At 44.9% G+C, this 12551-nt stretch overlaps 1 protein-coding gene across 1 annotated transcript in view; it reads right to left on the reverse strand.

Annotated features, from left to right (window-relative positions):
* The window catches only part of FOXO3 (forkhead box O3), an 88712-nt gene that overhangs the window by 14385 nt on the left and 61776 nt on the right, over positions 1-12551 (reverse strand). The window contains exon 2 of the mRNA XM_074537989.1: positions 112-1546. Within this exon, the coding sequence (XP_074394090.1) occupies positions 146-1546 (1401 nt within the window). The 3' untranslated portion in view covers positions 112-145. The remainder of the gene's footprint in view (positions 1-111; positions 1547-12551) is intronic.

A 12551-nucleotide genomic window follows, 5' to 3' on the forward strand; every position in this document is an offset into this window, starting at 1 on the left:
CCATCACAAGCCAAATTACTATTATTAGTGAGCACTAACTATTAAGGGTTCGGTGCAAACTCCAATAAAACTAAGGAACCAATTATTTTACCACATCTATGGGGCACTGACCTGTTTGCCCGTTTTCCCTGTTCTCAAAGATCCTTCAGCCTGGTACCCAACTCTGTGATGAAGCCTGTTTAGCACCAGTGAAGTTCCCCACATTCAGACTGACAACGTTCTGAGCTGAGATGAGGGAATCAAAGTTAAAATCCAGCCCATCGGCATCCATGAGTTCACTGCGGATAATGGACTCCATGTCACACTCCAGGCTCCCATTGAAAATGTCCAGGTCCAAGTCACTGGGGAACTTCTCGTGTCCCATGGCCGGGAGGTTCACGCTAGAGGAGTACAAAGAGGAGCCTGACAGCGGGTCAGAAAGTGTTTGCATAGACTGACTGACAGGTGACTGCTGATGTTTGGTGGATCCCAAGCTGTTGGAGTCACTCAAGCCTATGTTACTGATGGAATTGGACAAGGCACGGCTGCCACTAAGAGAGGAGTTGTGGGACTGGTGCTGGTGATGGGACAGGTTCTGACTGACCAGACCGCCCTGGCTGGACTGCGCAGCAAACGACATCATGGGGTCATTGCGGAGCATTATATTCCTGCGGGAATTCTGGGCGGACACAGCTGTGCTGGCTTGTGACATGAGTGGGTCAGACTGTGTCATCATGACATCGCTGTGACTAAGCGCATCAGAGGTGAGGAGATCCTGCAGCGTCTGGTTGTTGTAATGAGAAATGGAAGAGAAGGTGGCCTGCTTGTTCTCCTGAATCGTCTGCATGGGCGACTGGCGGAGGGAATTCAGGGATGATGGCCCAAACACAGCATTGTTGAAACTACTTGATGGGGAGCCCAGCCCTGAACCTTTGGAACCATAAGGAAAACTGGAGCTTCTCTGCATTATCCCTCCTGTGGGTGACTGCTGGGAGGGAGGGAGTGTTATATTGTCCAAGAGATCATCCATGAGGTTATCAGTCAGTCCATCATTCAAGTTCATTGTCCCAGCCATATCAGTCAACCTAGGCAACTCCACAGTGCACGGTTTGTTTACCGACGGGGACAAGCTCGATGGACTACTGTACAGCATGGGAGAAAGTGGAGCATCATCATCTTGAACATCATCGAGCTCGGTGCTTGCCAAAATTGGTGACAAGCGGCCACTGATCGTACTGGCGTTTGAATTTGTACGGGAGCGAAAATCTGTCCATGCATCCAGCTCGTCGCTGCTGCGGGAGGTGGGACTCCCTGGCCACTTGGAGAGCTGGGAAGGGCTGTCCTCACTCGTCTCCTGGGCTGTCTGCAGGGCTGCCTTTTTCTTTGCCGCCCGCCCTCTGCTCTTGGTGTACTTGTTGCTGTTGTCCATTGACACAGCGCGCCTCCGGGGCGCCTTGCCGCCTTTTCCACCATCTGGATTGATCATCCACCAAGAGCTTTTCCCGGTGCCTTCATTCTGCACCCTGACGAATCGGCTGTGGAGTGACAAGTTGTGCCGGATCGAATTCTGCAGGAAAGGAACAAAACAAAGCATCAAGACCAGCACCCCACTTCTTTTACAACCCAAATCTCAATCATTAAACCAACATCTCATGATAACAGCAACATGAATAAAATCATTGGACCCTCCTGGACATCTTCGTGAATTTCTCAGGTGCTGGATATGGGAGGGCTGGAGTGTGACTGTGGCATGGCAGCATCCTGCTGGAAAGCAAGCCCCAAGCTTGCACCAGCTGTGCATTCCTTGTGCCCATCTCCACACCCCTAAAAACTTCATCCTAAGTAAAGACATTGCTGAGAGAGCGACATTCCTGCTAGAAAGGAGCTAGATGTTTCTCGCTTACTTTTTACTCAGGACAAACTATTACTATCAGTAATCTTGCCATCAGTTCCTTGAAATAAAAACTGCAAAGGCACAACAAAACTCTGGCTGGAGGGGTAGTCACACTCATTGCAGCCTCTGCAAGTGTCTTTTTAATTCTTCATGGGCACGTGTGCTGTATATTTGTTATAATAATTCCTGAGAAAACTGCAAGTGCTGTTGCTCCTCTCCCACAGGCACTCTGTGCGTGACTAAGCTGTACTTTCTCTCTTGATTAGAGGCACCAGAATTATGCCCATACGGCAGTAGCTGGCCAGCTGTCCCCTCGCTAGAGTATCCTCACCGTCTTCAAAACATGATGTGACACAGTGTGCAACGATATCCCTGTCCCCGTAAGCTGCTGGATGCAGAGCTGTATGAAGCTGCTGTACACAGCCAGATGCTCTGCGCTCTATAGGATGCTATGGAATACAGGGCTCTCAGGGGAGCCTGCACACGGCCTGCTCCTGCACCCTACCTGCTCGCACTAGTCAGCAGCATCAAACTGCCCAAACACCACGTTAGCCCAAACTGGAGATAACCACCTCAGAATCAGAAAGAGCCTGAGAAAAGCAGCCCACAGTAGCCCCAGAGAAACGGCACCTGATTTAAACCAAAGTAACTGAGATGAAAATCCCACTCCAGTCATCCTGCTGATCTTGTGCTTAAAATATGGATCAAAGAAAGGAAAAGCAAATAGTATTTGTTAGTGTGAATGCTTCCAGGTTTGGTAAACCAACATTTTTTTCCCATGTGGAAATCCAAAAGATTTTTGGAGCGATCCCATATTCCTTTGAGAAAGCCCTTGTGCTATTCCTCTAAGCTTAAAGAGTGTAGAGTTCTTTTTTCTTAAATTTTGGCAATTACCAGGTGTAACTATGAAAAGGATAAAATCATGTTTGTCCTATCAACATCTTTTAAAAACACATAGTCAGCAAGACCATAACACAATAAAACCATTCAGAACAAGTGCCCTTCATTTACAAAACACTGAAGAAACTCCAGATTTAAATGGGCAAAGAACGAATTAATTGACAAATCATTCACCTCAATATTTGCATCCTTAGGAAACATGGATGCTTGACATAAATAAACTGGAGATACATATAAAGAAATACAGCCCAGCTGTTTTTTAAGAACAATTCTTTTCAGTATAAAATGCCTTTCTTTCCTCACTGTTTTGTGGTTTTTGTCAGATTGTGAAATGAAAAACATGCCTGAAGTTCTTGCACGCAGACAGCAGACGTGGTTGTGATTATCACTTAACAAAAAGAGAAATCATATGGACCACGCTTCAAAACAGCAACTGTTATGTTTTAAACAATTTACACACAGCAACTGATCGGACTTTGCTGACATGCTCAAGAGAAGTTTGGGTCAGTGCCTCAGCTATAAACATGCCCATTTCTGAGCGACTATCATGCCATCAAAATATGGTGGATTGAGTTGCATCATAATAATTCTTCAGCCTAAGGAGGAGAAAAGCTTTTTATTGTTTAACTGATGGCATTTTAACAATATTTTGAGTCTGGCAACAGTCTAACTTCTAATAACTAGGTACCACTCCTTACTTTTTCAGGTTTCTCCCTGTAAAACTGGCTGGAGAGCCGATTTTTTTTTTGTTTAAAATAACCTTTCTTGATACTCCAGCTTTGTACTGCATCTCTGCAGGTAGCTCTCACCCTCAGTCCCTGTAATGTCCATGGACAACCACTTACGAGAACATCTGTATGGGGATTTCTCCATGCAAAGTCCAGGCCAGGCTTCAAAAGCCACAGGAGCTATGCTGCACCCCACCTAAAAATGCTGGGTAAAAGAATACATGGCATCATGACTCTTGCTAATGAAAAATAAATCTCAGAGAGGAGAAACACCTGAGGTGGCATGCGCAGTGTGCCATGCACAGCTTCAGATATAAAAAACCTCAGCCAAAGTGCCAGCAGCTAACAGTCTTCAGCCTACAGTATTCTCATAAAAGGGGTTATTTCTGCTGCTGGTATCCGTAGTATGAAAGTATTTGGCTTAAAACCATGAAAAATCCTAAATGGTAAAACTGTGAGACTGAGGAACCTTTCAGGATGAGGACTGCTGCATGTGTGGATACGTACATGCACATGTGTAATTTTCTTATTATATCTTTTTACTCAGTGTCGGTTTTACTCAAATAATAAAAGAATGTAATAATCCTTCTGCATTGAAAATTGGTAGTTATAAAAAATCCAAGCAGTTTGTTTTCCTTTACATTAAGCACTATGCCACTTATAATCCTGCTTCTGTTTTTCTTTGCTTTTCTTCTGCAGGAAGATTTTCTTAGGCATAATTGTGGGCTAATTTATTTTTGTGTACCCCATCTCCACCCTCTGTTCAAACACCGCCTTAAAACCCACTACTTTCACATAACCTCCCCCACTAACCTCTTCAGCAATAGTATCTGAGTTTTTGGTTTCTCCTTCTGTTGGGTGCCCTGCCAAATCAAATCAGGGCTGGATCCTATTATCCTTTCTCATGCAAGTTTTGCTACAGAAGCCACCAGGATTGACAACTCACATCAGTGAAGGCTGTTGCACTGAGCTACCAGGTGGCAATCTGGATGAAAATAACTGTATTTTCTACCTGTTTTCTGAGCTGTCAAAAAATATTCCTATCTGCTTAAAAGACAGGAAAGTATATGGGGACAATCACTGCTCACAACTACGGGCATTACTAATATATGACCATGCAACAAACCACAAAGGAGGTGGGGAAGCATGGAAAATACAGTTTATCATTTGAACCCACTGCTGACGAAATTAATGGGTATTTGTCTTTGACTTATGTGGGAGATGAATTAGGCCATGATGATGGAAACTTAACACATTTTTCCATGCCAAAATGCAATGAGAAACTTTAAAAGATCCATAAAGGAACTTCCATCATCTGTCCTGGAGACCATATGTAGATGGGAGAGATGCTAGCCAGGCTGCAGACAGCTCAGATACCACTGATGGGTACAACATATGGGCTGTACTCGAGCACAGCAAAAAAGAAATATGATGAGCTCCTCCCTTTATTAGTGTTGCTATTTATACCAGGCTTGAAGAATGTCGTGTGCTCTACTGAAAGCCAGAGGACTGAGGTTCCTGCAGATAACATCTAGAGCATCATGTACTGCCCTGAGGCCAGACCAGCTGGCTTCAAGTCCCCTTTGAAAGTGGTCCTGCAAGAAGAGGGACTGTCCCTGGAGACAAGGAAGACTCAGGGCAGAACTGGTGTGAGCAGAGGCTGGTGCAGTGGTGCCACAGGCAAGCAGTGAAGCAGTGCTGCTGTCCTCCCTTGGTTTAGGCTGATGGCACCAGGAGAAGGGGTGAGCTGGGGGACAGAACAGCCAGGGCAGCAACACCAGGGCGTGTACGACTTCCCCCAAACTCAGGGACATGCTCTCACCTTCAACAAATTTTGATCCACTGCACTGTGTTTTATTTAGTTAATACTCCTCCAGGGATCCAGCTACATTACATCAGGAAAATCCCCCGAGATCAGCTGGCATGTCCTAATTACACAAGTCTCTCTCAATATTTTGATAAGACTGCAAACGGGCAAGCTGACAGAGAGGACACTCAAACATTTCCAAAGTGTCCTATCCCTAATCTGATACAAACAACTGAATGAGTCTCCCAAGCAGGCCAGGACTGTGTGTTATTTGAACACTCAGACTCAGTTAGACAACAGCAGCAAATGCTTGAGCTTTTAAAATGGAGAAAATTCCCCCTCCCTGTGCCCATTTCAGCCTCTTCCAAGCAGTGTTTACCTTGTGGAGCCTGTCCACTAACTCAGACACCAGCTGCAAGTGCTTCCACTGCAGCACAGAGTCTTTTTTGTCTGGAAGCAACATGTGGTATCAATTTATCATCCTCGACAACGCAACAAGGAATCCACTCGCTTTAAAAATAAAATGAGAGTTGTGTAACTTAACTCTTAAAAGTCCCTGCCTTTTTTTTTTTTTTTTTTTTTTTTTTTTAATGCCTGAAGATTAGCAAGATGAGGTGCAGCTGGTGGCTGATGAGTCCAAGTTACACACTGGTCTGCTTTTCTTTCAGTGTTTTGTAGTGAGCAGCAAACTTGAAATTTCAGATATGGGCTCCTAAACTGTAAAGTTAGGGCTAAAAATCAAAAGCAGCAGTTTAACAAGTGGGATATTAAGACACGGTGGGAGAAAAACAAACACTATCTGCAGACCGATAAATGCTGCTAATGCTCACTTGGGAGAATCACACTTTATTTTATCCTGTATTAACATATATAATGTTTTTATTTCACCATATGAAGTTGTCTGGTAGCCATGCAGCAGAGAAAGGTATCAGATGGAATACAAAAACAAGCCATGAAAATAACTCCAGTTTATCAGCCTCTAGCTGAACAGAGGGAGTCCAACTCCTCCATGGCTCTGCTTGCTCACTTGAATTTCAGTTTTCAGCTTATGTCATCTTGCTCAAAATGTTGTCACACAGATCTCATTTGGGATGAACACATCTAGGGACAGCTTCCACCAAAAAATTATTTTCTTCAAGAAAATCCTACTTTTTTTGCATTTAGTAGTTGACGAAACCAGAGCCTGTTAGTAATTCAACACATTTTGCCCACCTGTTCAGACCAGTGTCTGTGCCTTCTCATAAAGTAACTCAAAACTTGCTTCAACTACCACTCTTCATAGCATCATAGAATCACAGAATATGCTGATTTGGAAGGGACATATCAGAATCATCAAGTCCAACACCCAGCCCTGCCCAGGACACCCGAAGAGTCACATCATGTGCCTGAGAGCATTGTCTGAACACTTGACAAGTGATGCTGTGACCACTTACCTAGGGAGCCCAACCACCCTCAAGATGAAAATCCTTTTCCTGATATTTAACCTACCCCTCCCCTGGCACAGCTTTATGCCATTTTCTTGTGTCCTGCCACTGGTCACCACAAAGAAGAGATCGGTGTCTGCCCCTCCTCTCACAAGGATGTTGCAGACTGCAAGGAGTTCTTCCCTCAGTCTCTTTTTTCTCCAGGCTAATCAGACCAAGTGACCTCAGTGCTCCTCATATGGCTTCTCCTCAAGGCCCTTCCCCATCCTTGTGGCTCTCCTTTGGACACTCTCTAATAGCTCAATTTTATACTGTGGTGCCCAAAACTGCACACAGGACTAAAGGCGATGCTGCATCAGTGCAGAGCACAGTGGGACAATCACATTTCACATATTTTACATTTTGTTTGCTTTAAAGTCCCCAAGGAGATTCAGTTGCAAGTAAACAAGAAAACAGATGCAGTGGCTGAAGTTGCCAATTGTGCATGTACATAGGAATTCCTGGTGAAAGGGATTTGCAAGCCTAGGGAAGCTGATCTTTAGGAAGTACCAGTCTAGTGGTTCCATACAGTCCCTTGTTGCCTAGCTGCAAAAGGCTGCAGCGCTACATGTCTCAAAGAACTTTGAAGTCCCAAAGTGGCCTCAGAATTTCTTCCTCTTTCCCATGAGCTTTTGCAAAACAGAAAAATGTATATAATTTAATAAAGTAGTGAGGGTGCTCTGCAGATACAGAAAAATCAAGAACTAAAATATAAAGAGAGTTCTCCCACAATATCTATCAGCCATGTTGTCCTGATATATCTCTTTTCCATATTAAAACAAGCATTATGTGTTCCAGATTGTTATATTTTCCCTAAAGTATGGAAGCTGCAGGGACAAAAAAAGCATTAAGAAAATTGCACACAGGAAAAGAAATCTTTTCTGACACCCAAAGTGGTTTCGATGTCTGATGTTTGGTATAATCTGCATGTTCCCACGACAGCTCCCAAAAATCCCACCAGCTGTTCAGCAGAAGCAGGCAGCCAGCACACACCAGAGTCCTGCAGGGTACAGCCCTTCACACGCAGCTGGGAAAGGCACCATCCTCACACTCCTGCATATGTGGGGTGACACAGCCTCAGCCCTACCCAAGCACACCCTCCTTCAGGAAAATTGAAAAAAAAAATATCCCACAGATTTAAGAAAGTCAGCTCCACATCTGAAAGGTGGCTCTGTGGCTTCTCCTCCTCATCCTCTCTTCAAAGGAGTTTTCTGACCTTGGTGGTAGGGGAAGAACACCAGAAGAGGCCTCTGCTTTGATCAGCTCTGCCTGCACCTCGCCCATTGTCCGCCACCCCAGAAGAGCAGAGCCTTGAGGGTTTAAGCTCCTTGGGAGACCAGTAAGTCAGGACAAGGTTTATGCCCTGAAACGTGCTGGGACAGGAGAGCAGCACACGGATCTGCCTCCTGCGTCCCACACGCGGGGCACTGCACTGTGCCAAATTCCAGCAGGAGAAAGTGATTAGCAGAGGGAAACAAACCCTCCCCGACACGCACAGCACGCTCCCCCAGCTGTGCTGGCCACGAGGGCAGGCAGCCAGCCACCTGCCCATCACGGGCCTTGGTGACCTCCTCCTCCAAAAGGAAAGCATCTCAAAGCATGGACCTATGGGAATTGAGTCATGACTTGAAAGTTTTTCCTAAAAAAAAAAAAAACCAAAACAGTAAGAAAAGTTAAAAAAATTAATTCGAGTCCAAACAACCACTGCCTCACTCATTGCAAACAGTGATATTGCAAATTGCTATGCTGACGTAAATAAAACTTAGCTGAAAATATACACTGCCTGGAAATTGCCTCAGAGCACCACAATTCCAGTTAGCAGAAAAATCTCCAGTTATTTTACAGTCAGACATGCTCTGACCACATGAGGACTCTAATAAATAACATTTGTTTTGCTGTGAGTAGAGCATGCTGGTTGTCATTTACACTGGGTGTTGGAAGATGGGAAGCAGAGTGCAAGGAAAATGCTGATATTTTAACACAGCTGTGGACCAGGAAGGTCAGGCTCTCCAGCAACACCTCCAGTGTCAGGAGCCAGGTACCTCAGCACCCTTTGCCATAGGAAGTCCCCTGAAAAATAAAGTGTTATCCTCTGCATGCTGTGGCAATGCTTTTCCACATCAGAATAGATTTGGGAATCAGGAGGCAGGCACTGCCACTGAGGTTGCTAGGGCACCTTGTCAAGAGGCACCTTTTCCAGTCCCTTCCACCCACTTCATATTGTAGCCACCCAAAACTCAAAACCACAGTTGATTTAAATAAAAGGATTTAAGTTAATTAAGAGCAAGAATTTACTGCAAGGGATTGCTCTTGTAAGGTGAAATCCCAAGGGAACTCGTCACAAGCTTGACTGGGACATGAACAGAGTCAGCAAGAAAATGGGAGATGTTGCCCTTATTCAACTTAAACCCAAGGAGCTGCATACAAAAAGGCTGCAATGGACACACAGGGCTGGGTCTTTGCAGAGACAGAGCAAAACAGTTGTAATTTCTGTTCAGGAGTGGTATCACCAGCAGGTAACATCTTTCTTTTCTCCTATTGTTTCTCAATGGCAAGCCCTAGCATTTCAAGTGTTTCCACTGTAGGAACTTTGGAAATGCTTTATTTGTGGAGCTCCTTCAGCACAGCATTGCTGCATTTCTCCTCCACACCACAGAGCCCCTAGAGAAGTGCAAGCACACAGGAGTAATCAACCTGAACACCGTACATAACAGTAACACCCACAAAAACAGCTACTCCTGTCAGCACAGCCCCAGTCCACCACTGCTGAAGCTATTGGAAGAGTCCTCCCAAACCTTGGTGGTCACCCAGTTAGACCTTAATGAAAACAATGCAATTTTACTGCAAGGCAGAATTTCATCATGAAGGCCTTGGGTTTGTATTGCTAGAAAGAAGATCTAGGGAGGAAAAAAAAAAAGCCTCTGTTTTTCATTTCTTAGATGCAAAGATCCACACATCGTTGTGGAAGCCAGAGTGCTCAATTCTATTTTTACTCATTCTAAGCATATGGCTGTTACTATACATTGACTATTTAGAAACACGTATGGGCGTTCTTTCATGCCTTTATAAATAAATGTGAGTGATGCTACTGCTTATAATAATTCACTAAAAATAGTAACTTCCCATGGAAGATCATAAATGCCTCTCACTGCTGAATCACCTATTATAAATCTTCATTTTTTGAAATCTTTTGCAGTCATGGGTTGATTTTTTTAACACTTTCTATGAAATGCAAGTAAACCAGCAACAACTCCCACCACACAGCAGCAGGGGAAGAATAAAATCTGTGTGGACACAGCACTCCAGGGTTCTGGAAGCCAAGCTCAAGGCTGCCCTGCACGCGGCTCTGTGAAGTGCTAGCTCTGAAATGATAGATTGTTAAACACCCGGCCGGGATTAATTGGAAGTGTTGAGCTGCACACACTAAATTGTGAATCTGGTGACAGTTACAGCAAACATGTGACTGATGAGAGGAACAGATCTGAAGCACTGTCGCCTGACTGAGTTTGATCTGGCCTCAGCAAGCCCTTCAGAAGCCAGCAAAAGCACCTGAGACCTTCTCACGAGAAAGCCCACAAGCAACCTCCAAACCAGCCCCCAGCATTTCTGCTCTGTCAGCTAATCTGAAACAGGACCCCTCTCCTGTGCTATCTTAAGCACATAATTACTTTATTATTGAACCAGAAGATACTATGTGATTTTTAAAAAAAAAAAAACAACAGCGTTTTAAAATATGATGTGCTTCAGTGGGCAGCTGAGGTGGCAAAGGGAATGGTCCTGCTCCACAGACCTGAGCTCTGGGGGAAGCTGGGGATACATCTAAGCATGGCTCTCAGCGGGTTTGACCCACTGACTTTTACAGGCAAAAACCCCTCGGGAGCCTCCCAAAGGGCAGCTGGTGTGGGAAACACGCAGCTGTGACTGCAGTTACTGCAGCACTGCTCTGGACAGGGTGTGAATTAGGAGACAAGGGATAAGTGAACAGAACAACTTGAAAAACAGGTATCTCCTTCATGACTCCAGACTGGATAGCTACCAGTAAATACCTGAGCACTCTTCAAAATGTAATGGCAGCTGTAAAATATTAATGCCTTTTGAAAGTAGAAAGTGATCAGTTTTCCTTCTGATGTATTCTGACGTGCATTCTGCTTTTCGTCCTGAGAATAACACATGGGTCCTCTCCAGCCTCTTGGTTACACAGATTCCTGTATTTTCCCTCACTGGCATTGGGGAACATATTTTAAACACTGCACTTAAGAGTATATTTGAAGAATCCTACAGATTTGCTTTCTGTATACATAAACACAGCTCACGCTGTGCCAGATGACATGGGTGGACAAAAATATCCATCTCCATACTGTTTTTACAAGAACAGTAGCAAGGTGGGTTTACTCCAGCAGTCTTTCCCCAGCCCATTCTTTGATCTGACTTCTACTGATACACTGCATCAGGGCACTCAGTCCCAAAACCAGGTCTGCCCAGAAAGCCACCACCAAGGCATGTGACGTTAGTTTCCATGCTGTGATGCCCTGGGTGTAATCTCCAAGTTGACAGCACTTGGTTCTTTTTCCCCTCCCTGGGGAAAAAACTTGTCTGCAGACTTAAAACCTGGGCAGCTCCAGGTGAGACCTGGAGCTAGTGACACCAGCCACCCTCAGGATTCCTGGGGAGAATGGGGCACCTCCACCCAACATGCCCACCAGCCTGTCTTGTTCTTGTCTGAGAGTGCCTGACCCTCTCTGCTGGTGGGTGTAGATCTCATCCTCTGGCAGGCAGGTTTTGGGATTGTGACTCCCAGTGCCTCCCAGGGCATGGCAGCTTCAGAGAGCTCCTCAGCACTTGAACCAAACTCTACATCTCTGCATTCATCCCAGCCTCACCTACCCCATTTATGAACTGTTTTAGTTTTCATTGAACCTCACCTCACTCAGATGACTTGCATGTTACCAGTTCTACTGGATTTTTAAAATTTATTTTCTGTTTACTGCAGGGGCAAAATATACCCGAGGAGCTGACAAAAGGGAATATGACACCTATTACAATGCCAATGAATCAGCCCTTTGCTACAGAAAGCAGGACATTCCTGTTCCACATGTAACTGGCAGCAGCACCATCCCAGAAACCTCACAATCCAGGTAAGTGCACAAGTATGAAAATCTTTTTTTTTTTTTTAAAGCTGTTTACCTAATTTGAGAAAATAAGACCACCATCACCGATACAATCATAATCCCAAGTGCTGAATGTTGAGCCTAAAGCTAGACTGTCAAAATGCTTCAGCACTCAATGCTTTGTTCAAGCCCCACCCCAACACCAGAGCCTGAATAGCAGAATGATGAGTGGAGGAGCCTTTTCATGTTCTGGATTTGAACCTGCACACATGAGTAATCCCTCCTGAGGCCAACACTTGGGCCATGATGGGGTCCTTGTATTGCTCCATACATGCCTTTTTCAGAGGCAGCTGAGGAGCCACAGGGCAATGGGTTTCAGGACCTTGACTGTGTCAATAGCAAGAGTCCTCACAAGGTAATATGACCAGAATTACCTTCCCTGTAGGATGCAGTCTGGTTGAGCTCCAGGTGTGGGAAGGACTGCACCAGTGAAAGACACTTGCATCTTAAAGTTTACAGCATCAACAGGCAGACAAAGGAGCACTAACTTCATAAAGATTCCACAGAAAATAAAATCAGGACACTTGTTTTGCTTTCATTTGCTAGCACAAACCAGCCTTGTCTTCCCTGCCCTTTGGGACAGGCCTTGAGCCAGCTTCACAGACACCATCT

This window comes from Zonotrichia albicollis, chromosome 3 (genome assembly GCF_047830755.1).
Source record: "Zonotrichia albicollis isolate bZonAlb1 chromosome 3, bZonAlb1.hap1, whole genome shotgun sequence".
Classification (NCBI taxonomy): domain Eukaryota; kingdom Metazoa; phylum Chordata; class Aves; order Passeriformes; family Passerellidae; genus Zonotrichia; species Zonotrichia albicollis.